This window comes from Cupressus sempervirens, chromosome 1 (assembly GCF_028749045.1).
Source record: "Cupressus sempervirens isolate cs-2001-9-10 chromosome 1, ASM2874904v1, whole genome shotgun sequence".
Taxonomy (NCBI): domain Eukaryota; kingdom Viridiplantae; phylum Streptophyta; class Pinopsida; order Cupressales; family Cupressaceae; genus Cupressus; species Cupressus sempervirens.
Window position 1 is genome coordinate 383250581 of NC_143118.1, and position 14735 is coordinate 383265315.

At 34.7% G+C, this 14735-nt stretch overlaps 1 protein-coding gene across 2 annotated transcripts in view; it reads left to right on the top strand.

Annotated features, from left to right (window-relative positions):
• The first annotated feature begins 223 nt into the window (after window positions 1-223).
• CYP97A3 (cytochrome P450, family 97, subfamily A, polypeptide 3) overlaps window positions 224-14735 on the top strand; it is a 100229-nt gene continuing 85717 nt past the window's right edge. The window contains exons 1-2 of one of the 2 annotated variants that reach the window (XM_089826203.1): window positions 224-721; window positions 803-980. In XM_089826203.1, the coding sequence (XP_089682329.1) occupies window positions 550-721; window positions 803-980 (350 nt within the window). In that variant the 5' untranslated portion in view covers window positions 224-549. The remainder of the gene's footprint in view (window positions 722-802; window positions 981-14735) is intronic. The other variant, XM_089826195.1, reaches the window with a different exon arrangement.

Here is a 14735-nt window from a genome sequence, read left to right on the forward strand (position 1 = left end):
TTAGATGACTTCTAATCTATAAAAACCATTAAAGACCATTCATCTTCACTTATTTACCAAATACCCATTGACTTAATCAGCTTCAATAGATAAATGCAAATCATTCATTCCCTTTACCATAATAAAATAGAATTAATATTCAAGCCACACAAGTTAAGACTATCCTTACTACTGATTCCAAAATAAAAACTGTTTTTAAGAAAAAAGATGCTAGTGAGATACCATTTCCATTATGACAAATCTCCGAGAAAAAATAAAATTTGGAATGCCGAAGCCATCATATCCGTAAGTAGTTGGAAGAAGTGCCAATTAATTCACTAAAAATATTCCGGTATCTTTTGCCACAAAGGGTCAAAATCGCATGTTATTACAGTCCAACGTCTGTTGCAGAGCATAAAATCCTTTGGGCCGGCGACGCCTGTTGTGGCCGCGGTGGATTCCACACGTTAGGCTGCTCAGTTGCGGCCTTGGTAAAATCCACACGTTAAATAGATAAATGGAATTTAAATACATAGAATATCTACATCAATTCTCTTCTTTCACTCACTCATGGCAACCATAGCCGTGGTGCAGAGGAGCGCAGCTCACGCTGGCGGTGGCCCAGGGCTGGACATCCACGACATCACACTCTCTCGCCCAATCTCCAATTCAGGAAGGCTTCGAATTGGAAAGAATTCTGTCGGGCCGCATTTGACGCTAAAATGCCGACAAGTTCTTCACGGTATATGAATGCTTTCCTGCTGATTTTTGGATTAATAATTGCGTTTAGGGGAACCTGAAGCTCTGAGGGTGAAATTTGCAGGTCGTGCAAGGGGTTTGTTGGTGCCAGTTTCGGCTCTAAACGGAAGAGGACGAGATGGCGATATAATAGATGAAACGAAGACGGAGGTGGAGAGGAGTGAGAACCCGGCACTGAAGCAGTACCAAGAAGAGCTTGCGGCTCGCATTAGATCCAAAGAATTCACGTCCGAATCCCAGATGTATGTAATGTTTGCGTCGTCTGTCACAGAGCATGTTTTCGGGCACTTATGTTAGAATAAGCTCTACTATTAGTGTAATAACTTCCCAGTTAGACAATGATGGTTTCTATGTTCGGTTTTAGAAAAGATAACTACTTGATGTGGAACTACTTATGGATTACATGGAAGTTTTACTCGAGTAAATCCGCAGGTAAATTTTAGCATATATAAGAAAATGGTGAGTAGGGGATTCCCCTCCTTGGTTCAAACTGGTCTTCAGGACTTGTCAGCCGCACTCAGTTTCGAAATTTTTACATTTTTATAACTTTTGCCACTTTCCAACTGGAAAACATGTGTCCGCTATGCTCAGCTGATCTTGTCAAGTGTATAGTGCCTAGATTCTAGACAAGTTAATTTGACAACTGCATTATTGTTCAAGTGAATTCAGCGTTCCCCCTTTTAATCATGGTGCTCTTCTTCCTCACCCTTCTTACATTTATGATATGAATTGCGCGAATAGGAAGTAACAAAGGATGAATATAATAAAAAACGAATAACAGCACAATTAAGGGAGAAATGAAATTTAAGTCTTTAAACTAAACTTGGTCAATAAGATCAAATGAGTTAAAGCCAAATTTTCTCAGTGAAGATCAAATAAATTTATGATTTTATATGCTTTAGGATCATGAGCAGGCTATGTTAATTTTTATCGTGTTTTGACCGTTCAACAAATAAATTGCTGAAGTTATGAATTTGCCTTCCTTTTTCTTTGGTTTTGAAATCAGAGACCTATTTAATTTAGAAAATGTCTCAAAATTGTAAAGAATTTGGAAGGACTGCAGTATTATTTTTGGCAAGTGCTATCTGAGTTTGTGTTTGAACCTCTGTAATTTCTTAAATGAAACGTTACATTTGTGCTCGTAATATTGATTTTGGAAATACAGTCATAATTACTTTTGAAAATTTTAAAGGACTTATATAGGAATATGGTAGAATTTAAAGGATTTGGAGGGGAAATGCAGCCTCATTATTGACAATTTAAAGTCAAAGATTAGTTTGTGTCAATTGCTTGATATTTAATTGTCAGAGACCCAAAACATTACGTTGGTACACTATTAATTTTGGTGGTGTACGTTAAGTCTTGCTAAATCTGGAGCTACTGAAGAATGTTAGAAAGAAAGTATGTAGAATGCTGCCTTTTGTCTTAGCAATCAATAGTCAGTTAATAATAGAGAAAGCACTGGAACACTTAGTGAATTGGTCAATTGTACAAATGCATATAATTTATGATACTCTTTAGGGATATAATCATATATGTATGTCCCCTTTTTGTAAATGTCTTAATTTTTGCCCGAAATTACAAATTCCAAGTAGAATAGAATTAATTACATCACGTACTTAGTTGAGGTCCTACAATATATTAGGAAATCATTGAAACATTTTTTTTTTTTTCTTAGAAAATGCGCTTGGTAAACTTTTTAACGTGACCGGTAGCGCTGGCGCGACACGCCCACCGGTACCACGAGGACAGGGGAGACTAGAACCCGTGACTAACCCCCTGCAACAGGGAAGATTTAGCCAACCGAGCTAGGGCCCCTGCCCTCAGGAAATCATTGAAACATGATCCACACAATAGATCTTTATTATTAGAGACATTAAAGTTGTAGATCTTTCTTAATAGGGTTAGGAACATATTTAATCATAAGATATATTTAATTAATTGATAAATCAAACCATAGGAGAGTTAAGGTAAGGGGCATATTCGGGTGCCTTAAAGAGTCTTCTACCCTAGGCCCAAGAGCGGATGTAATTGCTGTTGGCAATTATGTGGCCCTTTTCCATCCATACGAGGTGGTGCACTTGGTGAGGGATGCCATAGTTGTTTCCATCTTCCATTGCCAATCTAACCCTCATCTTTATGATTAGACTTCCTTAAAATAATGGTCAACCAAAGTATAGGTTTGAGGAAACTACAATAGAGTGTCCAGAGCATCCTTCCCTTCTAAGCCCTAGGGCAGGCACTCCTTGCATACCTTCGGCCTCATGGGACAATCTGTCACCACCATGACATAACATGCTTGGAAGAGGACCTCATAATAGTTTCTCCCTCCTTGTATTCCCCTATTATCCCTAGCATTATTGATTATGGGAAACACAAAGAGTTAAACTTAATTACATATATTCTTCAAGTAAAAGGTCACAATATCATATTCATACATATTATTCATAAACAAAAAGTCATAAATAGGACCATTATTCATAAGGAAGAAATCATAAACAAGACCCACCATGGTGCTTATTATAAGAACTGATACTTCATACCAATTTATAGACAATATTCAGATTGTCTATATTTGAGCGAGATCACTATAAGACATCTATTTGGTTTGTTGTTTGACTGCTTGATAATCCGATTGTTGTTTAATGATTGATATTTGTATGAATGATTTGATTGAACGAATGAATTCTTTGATAATTGATGAGTGATGATGTAATGAGTGCTGGTTTAATATATTGGTGAATTGAATGAAAACTGATTTGATAGTGGTTTGCTGATTGATTGTTTGCTTGATTTGATATTTGATGATTGCTTTTGTGGATCCTTGAGTGGTGATTGGTAAGTTATCCTTGAGTGATTGGAATGATCTCTTCTATATTTCATTGTTGGAAGAGTCATCACTTTTCCTTAGACTTGAGTCATCACTTCCATTGCTGCTCTTTGAGAGTAATAAATTTATTTCCCAATTGATCTCTATTTCCTCTCCCCCTCAATGAAACCTTCTTTCCTTTATATCCTCCATTGTAAGGGGGAGGTCATATCTCTTCATCATGGCTGCACCTTTGCAATGTTCACTGTTGGGTGGATATTTTGCAACTGACAGTTTTGGGTAAAATCGAGTGCCAATATAGGATGACCAGCCACAGCGTGTGAGACAGAGTCTCTCCTACCTTAAAGGGAAGGCTCCCCCTTCTCACCATTCCTTGGATCAGCTCAAGGTAAGCAAAAAGTTGAGAGATTTTGTAAGGGATGTTACCAATATTCTTTTTTCTTAGCTTTCAAGAAAGAATCCACTTACCCGCAGAGCGAGTAATGGGCAAGATGAAACCTTAAACTACATTTCTATCTTAAAGTTAAAAGGTGATACCAATAAACCAACACTAACTCAAAGGCTAGCTGAAAACGTACCAGTTTGGCTCCAAGTCCTGTTTTAACCTATTCTATAAGAATAACCTCTACCATTGGGGTAGAAAGACTTCCAAAAGTAGGGAAATCTAAGTATTTTTCGTGAATTTGAGATGGTAACACAAGCTACAGTCAAAGCTTCTAGTCTATGTATTACCACAATTGCTCCCAGTCAAAGCTCTGACTCCAATTGCTTCTTAAATCACTATGCTCTATTATTCAACACACAATAATAACATGAATCAAAGACAATAGGCACAAATTAGAGTGAAAGCTACTACTAATTTGCTCTATCACAATTGCTTTTAGTCAAAGCTTTGAATCCAATTGCTTCTTTTATTCACTTTTCTCCCAAATTCATACTATACAATCAAAGTTATGCTTGCACAAGTCTAATAGAGCTTTCTTGCATACAACAAAAGATGATTTTTACAATGAGGGGGCACTCCTTATATAGGCAAAGGAGTTGAGAAAAATATGGAGGAAAAAGTGGGAGCAACTCAACCAACTTTAACCTGGTCTAACTAACAAGATAAATTATTGGATTACATGTCATTACACATTACATGTAATTGCACAATTTCTTGCAATACATTCTGTCCAATTACAAACATGAAAGAAGAAGAAAGAAGATGGAAGAGAAGGAAACAATCCTAGGGATTATACCAAAGGGCCTTGTACTTGGCGATGCTATCTCGGATGATCATAAGATTGGAAGTTCTTGTATTTTGTGCCATTGCATTCACCTTGATACCCATGGTGTTGCGTCTTTTGTAACAACCAGTTTTTCCGGGTCTAAATTAACATCTAACATACTCAAGGAATACAATTATAATTTCGATTTCATAGGAAGGCAGTTACATCATTCATGTTCATGTTCATGTGAAAGATTTACCGTTAAAAAAAACAATTAGACAAAATTTCTTAACTAAAAACTTGGATTACCAATAAATGAAATAACTACAGAGATTAAAATCCGCATACCTTAGAAACTGAGATTGAAATCATAACTAAGGATGCTTCCGCAACCACCTGGGTTAGTCTACAAATACACTACAACAATTTCACAAGTCAACTATCATCTAAAAACCGCTATCTCAAAAATCATATGATGATTACAACTAAATACCACTATAAATTTAAATTAGGGCATCACAAATCATTGTACCAATTAGGGCATCGGTTACCATCGGTTCATTTAGGGCTCCTGATACTGCTCTACCACTTAGGGCTTCCGCGACACGGATTCATTTTAGGGCTTCCACAACGACAGATTCAACTAGGGCTTCAATACCACGGATCCAATTAGGGCTTCCAATACCACTGTATCATTTAAGGTTCCAACTGTCATACATTCAATTAGGGCTTCAGATTTCTTTTCCTTCCGATTACTTATCTGTGACATTAACTCAAGATTAGAAATATATTTATATTCGATATTTATATAAATGAAAATTAGTTTATGAATCTATCTCTTACATAACGATAACAATGAAATAACTCAATTTAATCTTACCTCCTCATAAATAAATGTGATATTACTTATTTCCGATAAACAAATGAATGCATAGCTTATCTCTTTCTGACGCCAAGGGTGAAACATTGTCAGGGGCTTTACCACCCAACCGCGGACCATAACTTATCCCCACACGATCTCTGATGAGAAAGGCCCTCCCTACCCGGAATTCACAGGGGTCATCTTGCCATCCACTGGGCTTCCTGATAATTTAACTCACCACACGGCTCGGTAGCAGGAGATCACAGTATCAGGAATGTGCATGAGCTATAATTTAATTCATGTTAAATGGTAAATATTGCATTGTCATAACTAATACTAATTCATACTACTGAGGATTCAGCACCCATCTTCTTGGCTTCACAGCCGGGTGTGTCCTAGGTATTTGGGATTTTCAGAGCAGACGGCTCCTTCATCTCATATTCTATGATTATGTTCTTAAGAGTTCTCAAAATGTCAACATTCTTGTATTTCTTTAAAATAGGTTCATCTACACCTCCTCACCATAATCAGGCCATCAGGCTGGTGACTCCTTGGTGCCTGAACAATTAAACTTTACTGTTATGTCTTGTAACTTATTCACCTTATTCACCTTATTCTAGCTCTCAGCCTGGTGAATTTCCTTGGTACTGTGTTTTTGATATTAAATTCAGATTTAAAACAATAGTCCATACTGTATATTATCTTTTATCAAGAAAGAAGTCATTCAAAAGATCTACAGAATAATACATATTCGATTATTATGGTAAAAGAAACAATTCCATAACTGGATCATTGCTATGGCAGTCAATTTAAACTTGATTATATATATTTGGAATGACTATAGTCAGCTTTATATATTACATCCATTACAAAATAAATTAAAAGGCTGAATAGAAAAACACATGGCTTCATACGTTCAATAACAAAGAAAATCGTATGCCAAACCTGCATAGGTTTAAACGTGACTTAATGCAATATGAAATGGGTGGATACTTGGGGTAAAAACGTCTTCCTTGCTCTAGTTTCCACGTTTGAGAACCTAGGTAAATGGTTTGGGCTTGAACTATCAACAAGAAGGATTCAAAACCGAGTCCTGTTGATACAACACATAGTTCAAAAGGATTTCGAACTTGGGGATTATCAGTTCGACCAGAATGTAAAAGGAAAGCCATAAAACAAAAAGGTGAAAATATTTGAGATACGACAAGGTTTGCATATAAAATGTTGAGCCGACCATACGGCTACCTAGCAGTTACAAAGATCACTCCAAATTCTCAATCTATTCGGCTAAGGCAAGAAAGAAAGAAAAGAAGCTACAAGGTTTTTAAAAAAGTTATTTTTAATTATTAACAACTAATAAGCAACATCACTTATTAAATAAATAATAAGAGCCTGACTCTATGGCTTCCATCCGTTACAAGAAAATCCCAACAAAAATCAAGATGACCATTCAGAATCCAAATGTTAAATTGACTAAAAGAAAAGAATAAGAAGTTGGAAAGAATTGGAAAATTAAAATTCGAAGATTATAATAATACAATTATTATAATCCTAACATTATTATAAAATACGACTATTAAATTAATGGTGCCAAATCAAAGTTATATTTAAATAAACATTTATAAACAATTATTAAAAGTACTACGACAAAAGGTAATTTAAAATCCTTAAAGTTACGATTTATAAATAATTTAAATTATTTTAATTAATTAATTTATTAAATAAATCAATTATTTTAATTAAACTATTTATAAAAATAACTCATGCAATTCCACAGATGTATTTTGTTCCAAGTCACTAGGTCCTCTATTTGTCTGCCGAGTGATGGTGACGCCTTGCCTAATTCTTTTTTGACAATGCTTCCACCCTTTCGGCATGCTCCCTGCAAGGAATTTTTCCATAATTAAATTATAAATTATATAATCATAAATAATCATAACAGTTAACTTTTCATCCTAATTCCATGAAGTCGTGATTAACGATCAACTAACATGTCATCTGCACTTGAAATCATAAAGACCAACTAACTTACCATTTCACTAGATTATATCAAATTAAACTGCCAACTGACTTCATGTAAACCTCAACGGCTATATTTCAAGCTAGGTCAAAAATTGGGATGTAACATCTTTTGATAGCCTCTGACTCTCTTTGATGAATTGTCCATTGTTATTTGAAAACTTGATGTGATCAAGTTTTTCTCGCTCAAGTTGTTGTGAATTCTCCTTTGTCGATTGGCACATTATGGAGTCTCGACACTTTGAAAACCTTATTGATTGTGTTCGGAGATAAACTCGAAATAACTTTTCTAATCAACACCTTTAACTTTTTTTTGTTTTGTTTTGTTTAAGTTAAGTGCTTGGCGCATTCCATCACGAACTTAGGTTCTTAGACAACTATTAGGAAAATAGAGACCAAATGAATTACCACTTCTTTGATTCGAAGCATGCCTTCTTTATTGGATATCTTCATTCTTTATAGAAATTCTGGCATATCTTGACTTGCTGCAACATGAAAGTTTCAATAGGATTGAATCCATCATTGGAAGATATGGATTCTAACTCAATGAGAATATTGGCAAAATGGATCTTTGAGGAACTATATATTTAGAGAATTAATTAGATACTCATGGAACATATGCAATGAATTGGATATGATTGGAAAGTACATACGAAGGGCTAAAATGAGACTTAGGAAGATGGATGACATGTAAATGTATATGGGAAAAAAGATGAAATTACATGTAATTGCGGAGGGAGAATGAGATTACATGTAAATGCGGATGGAGGATGAGATTACATGTAATCGCATGTAGAAGTGTAATTGCATATGAAAGGAATCGATGCAATGTGCCTTGTGATGATGAAAAAATGAGGCAAAGTGAGCTCTTATAGTTATCTCTAAGGAAAGGTGAAGTCCAAGTACATGGGAATGCGCGCACATGACATTTTTTGACTCTTTAAAAGTAATTTTCAGTCAAAAAATGAGTTCTCGAGATGCAATTACATGTAAAGGATTTTTCATGTGATCATGACATGCAATTGGGTGCGGAGAGTGAGATGCGTGAAAGTGGGAATGGAGAATGAGATTACATGTATGTGTGGATGATGGATGGAAATACATGTAATCACATGTAAAGAGTGAGATGCCAAGTGTTAGGATATGTAATGATGGAGGTGAAGTCAGATGTTCAAGCTCTTAGGAAATAACTTGAAATTTCTTCGAAGTGAAGAGAAAAAAGAGAACAAACAAAAATGCAAATAAAACAAGCACAAAACAAATACATACTTGTTAATAATAGTGGATCTTTGATAGATAAACAATTACAAATAATGCTTGCAGATAAGTTCTGAATTAATATAAGTACTTATCTTTGATTGTGACTTGCAACAAACTTTTAACAATCTTCCTCCTTCAGCAACGGTTAAAGCTCTTGATCACTGTATAACAAAAGGTGAAAGTGATAACAATAATAAACAATACTGATACTTATCCGTAGGTACTCAGATGCCTTGAATCGATGCTTTTTCTCTGCGGCAATGAAGAGTATATATACAAGCAGTGAGAGACATGACTCTGAAGCGTCATGTTTAGTTAATAATAACTGTCCAATCAATTATAAGCCGTCGCCGATAACAACACAAAGGGCCTGATAATATATAACAAAGGCAAGGCACGGGATATGAAACCCGATACAAGTAATATGATAAGTTGCTGATAATATAAAGCCCGACCAATATAAGTTGGTCACAATATGCTCACTTTGCTGTCAATAATTCGGATGTATGATAGAGATATATGTATACGTATATGTAAGCATATGTAGGCATGAATATATGTACGTATGCACATATCTCTATGATGCATATCAGACAGTGTTAGCATAATTCTGATGCTTATATCTCTGTAATGTAAAGCAGATAGCAGTAACAAAAATACAGATGCTTATTTCTCTGTGATGCAAAGCAAACAGTGGTAGCATACGCGATTCATGTTTTGCTTCTTCTAATGCTAAACATTAACACTTGACACTCCCTCTTTAGCTAGGAAGAAGTAAAACATTAATTAAATCAGAGTCATCATATAAGCAACATAATATGAACAATAAATGATCTCTACTTGCACTTAAGCAATGTCTAGAGATAGCACACTTAGTCTCTACTTGCACTTAAGCAATGTCTAGAGATAGCTCATATAATCTCTACTTGCACTTAAGCAATGTCTAGAGAAGCCCAAAAATAATCTCTACTTGCACTTAAGCAATGTCTAGAGAAGCCCAAAAATAGATTTATTATTTACAAGATCGTCACCTTGTAAATAATTTTTCTACAATTGAATATGTCTATGAAAGATCGTTACCTTTCATTACATATCAAATACTATTAACCAATGGAAACACAATCTCAAATGAAATAACTCTTTTAATTCAAAAATTTTCCATTACAAATAATAATACCAAGTGTTTCTCTGAAGTATTTCAGTTTCACTTTAGCAAGAGGTTTGGTAAGGATATCAGCCGTTTGATCATTTGTACATATATATTCCAATTGAATGACTCCTCGATTAACCATATCTCTGATGTAATGAAATGGAATTTCAATATGTTTAGAGCGATTGTGAAACACAGGATTAGAAGAAAGCTTGATACAACTTTGATTATCACAATAAATCACGGTGGGCTTGAAAGGTCTTTTGAAGAGATTTGAAAACAACTTTTGTAGTCATACTGCTTCTCTGGCACCCAAGGAAGATGCAATGTACTCGGCTTCGGTAGAACTTAAAGCTATTGAAGTTTGTTTCCGACTAGTCCAGGAAATCATACCGAATCCAAGACTGAAACAATATCCTGAAGTGCTCTTTCGGTGAATAGAACTCCCAGCCCAATCAGAATCTGAGTATCCAATTAGTTCAAGATTGACTTTGTCATATTTGATTCTCATTCCAATAGTACCCTTCAGATACCTCAATATGTATTTAGTTGCATGCAAATGTATCTTCGTAGGTGCACACATAAACTGACTCAAGGTATGAGTTGCATAGCATATGTCAGGACGGGTATTAACTAGATACATCAGGGATCCAATAATTTGTCTGTAGTAAGTAGGATCCACATCCTCAGATTCATTCATATCATCTTTTAGTTTGTGTAGATTTATCTCCATAGGGATAGCAGCCGATTTACATTCCATCATTCCAAACTTGGTTAAGATATCAATTGTGTATTTTCCCTGATTTAGTATAATACAGTTGTCCAGCTGCCAAATTTCTAATCCTAAAAAATAGTGGAGTAACCCTAGGTCCTTCATTTCAAATTCTGTAGTGAGATCTTGCTTACATTTCTCTATAAGATGTTCATCACCTGTAATCAGTAAATCATCAACATATAATACAAGGATAACCATATCATCACCTTCAGTTTTGAAGTATAGATTTGGGTCAGCTTCATTTTTGGCGTATCCCAATTTCAGTAGATGATTATCTATTCTTTCATACTAGGCTTTGGGAGCCTGCTTAAGACCATAAAGTGCTTTCTTTAGTTTACAAACATGAGTCATGCAGTCAAAGGTATTGAACCCTTCTGGTTGTTCAACATAAACTTCTTTTTCAATCTTACCATTGAGAAATGTTGTTTTGACATCCATTTGATGTACTTTCCATCCTTTAGATGCTGCAATAGCTAGGATCGTTCTGACTGAAGTATACCTGGCAACAGGGGCAAAGGTTTCTTCATAATCAATACTTTCTTTTTGAGAGAAACCTTGAGCTACAAATCTCACCTTGTATTTTTCAATACTACCATCTGCAGCATGTTTAATTTTGAACAACCATTTGGAAGAAACAACTGATTTGTTTTTGGGTCTAGGTACAATGTCCCATACATCATTTTTCAATATAGAGTTATATTCTTCAATCACAGCTTCCTTCCAAGATGGATGTGAAAGTGCTTCTTTAACATTGGTAGGTTCAAATTTTATGAGTTTAGATAGTAGTGCAACATAATAGGATTGATTTCTAGTCCTTTTGCTTTCCTGAATTACATCATCTGGTTCAACTTGGTTTTCTGCTAACATTTTTCTGGCCCAAAGGGGTCTCTTCTTATTGGTATGGTTGAAGTTTTCTGATTCTATATGATTTGACATGGAAGAGATGTCAGAATTATCCTCCCTCTCAATTTCTATAGTTTGATCTTCTGAAATGGATTCATTACTATTACTAGAAATTTTAAAAGCGGTATCTTCTTCGAATATTACATCTCTGCTAATCTCAATTGTTCTTTGCCCAAAAATGTAGATTCTGTACCCTTTTGAAGTTTCACTATAACCAATGAATATTCCCTTTTTCTCGGAAGGCACCAATTTGGTTCTCTTTTCTTTTGGCATGTGAATATATATTGGACACCCAAATATTCTTAGGTGGCTTAAATCCGGTTTAACACCGGTAAATACTTCTTCTGGAGTGGTGTTTTCTAATATGGAGTGAGGGCAACGATTTTGAATGTAAACAATAGTATTGGATGCTTCAGCCCAAAAAGAGTAATGAAGATTTTGATCATGTAATGTGGCTCTGGCTGATTCAACAATAGATCTATTTTTTCTTTTAGCTATTCCATTTTGTTGAGGATTACAAGGTACTGAACACTCCCTCTTAATCCCAACAGAAATATAGAAGGTTTTAAAGATATCAGATGTGAATTCACCTCCATTGTCAGACCTTAGAGTTTTGATCTTTTGACTTGATTGATTTTCAACTAAGGCTTTAAACTCTTTAAACTTGGATAAGAACTCAGATGACTCCTTTTGTTTTAGAAAATAAATCCATGTTCTCCTAGAGTAATCATCATTGAAAATTACATAGAAATGGCATCCATTAAGGGAGGGAATTGACATAGGACCACAAAGATTTGTATGAATCAATTCAAGAATGCCTTTAGATTTATGATCACTTTTGGGAAAGAAATGTTTAGTATTTTTACCTAAAGCACACCTTTTACAAATACTTGAATGATCTATTTTTAGATTTTGGTAGGCCTTTTACAATTTTACCTATAGATGATAAGGCTCGAAAGTTAAGGTGACCTAGTCTTCTATGCCAGATTTTAGTGGAATTTGACTTATCATTACTAAGGGTTAAGTTTAACTTTGGATTTTGATTATTACAAAGCTTATAGAGACTTCCATCCGTGACTCCAATGGAGATGGCTTTCTTAATAGATGAGTTCTTTGTCCAAGATAGAACTCTATCTCCCTAAAATGCAATTCAGTACCCTTGATCAACAAGTCCGGAGATGGAGACAAGATTTCTTTTAATCCTTGGCACATATAGGACATTCTTGAGTTGAAGTGTGATTTCAGAATTCAGTTGAATAGAACAAGTACCAATTCCTTTAATAGGGTGAGAGGAATTATCTCCAATAGTTACTTTTTTTAATTCATGATTTGAGAAGGTTTCAAACTTATCCTTAAATCCGGTGATATGACAAGAAGCTCCACTATCTATGATCTAGGTGTTATAATGAGTGCTTAACTCGCTTGAGAGAGCTACTATAAACGCATAATTTTCTTTATCCATTTTCTTATTATTTTCTTCTTAAACTTCTGCTAAAGCTGGTTGAATATTCCGTTTTTTTGGACATACATAATAGGAATGACCAAGCTTATCACATTTAAAGCATCTTACTTTGGACCAGTCACGTTGTTTGTGAGATTTGTGATTTTTGTTGAAATCTTTCTTGTTATTCTTGAACTTTCTCTTCTTATTTGATTTGGAATATAATGCTTGGATGTCACCTTCTTGGTTTGAAATTAGACCTCTGGAAGCCAGTCTAGACTCTTCTTAAGTGCATTCATTCTTTAGTTGATCAAATTTTGAAAGTTCAGGGCGTGAACTTAAACCTCGTATGAAGGTTTCCCATGATAGAGGAAGACCTCTAAGAGCAATCATGCTTAGTTCCTTATCATCCATTTGACTTTGCATGGTAGCAAGTTGATTCTTTAATTCAGTAATTCTTAGGAAGTAAGAGGTAATTGATTCTCCATTTTTCATTTTAAAGTAAAGTAGATCTTGTTTTAGAGTTAGTAATCTACTTTTATTGTTAATTTCAAATGTATTTTGAATGGTGGAGAACATTTCAAATGCGGTTTTAAGATTGGCTATTGATGGAAGTATATGACCCTTTACTGAATCTATGATTATTTTCATTGCTTTCTTATTATGCCTCTTCCATGTTGCTTTCTTGGATTCATTTTCAGGCATGGGTAAATTTGTTTCAATGTGATTTTCTAATTCCATCTCTCTTAGAATTATTAATAATTTGGTTGTCTAAGATGAGAAGTTTGATGCTCCATCTAGCTTGTCTTCTATTCTTACGTGATTCACCATTTTAATGCTTAAAAAAAACTTTTCCTTCTTTTAAACTTTGGCTCAGTTTTGGAATATTTTGTAAGAGTTTTCTTATTAGTACTGCTCTGATACTATGTTAATAATAGTGGATCTCTGATAGATAAACAATTACAGATAAGTTCTGAATTAAATCAAGCAGAATATAAGTACTTATCTTTGACTATGACTTGCAGCAAACTTTTAACAATCTTCCTCCTTTAGCAACGGTTAAAGGTCCTGATCACTGTATAACAAAAGGTGAAAGTGATAACAATAATAAACAATACTGATACTTATCCGCAACTCAGATGCCTTGAATCGATGCTTTTTCTGTGCGGCAATGAAGAGTATATATACAAGCAGTGAGAGACATGACTCCGAAGAGTCATGTCTCTATGAAAGATCCCTGATAGATGCCCTTGCTGATCTATTGTAGTTTTTAAATTAATAAACTATATTTTCTTGTGATTTCTTTGATGGTCTTTGAGAATAGACAGAAGTTGTAGAAGGTTTTGTTTTTGTTTTGTGTTTTTTGATAGTTTTCACAATAGTAATGAATAATGAACAATAAACATGAGAGGAGACTGAAAATAAATAAGAACATAGAGCCAAATTAGAATTGCTATAAATCGTACTAGGCAGATTTCTGATTTATAAAGCCAAATAATAAATCCAATACAATTCCAAGGAGCTTACATCCAACAATGATGCCAAA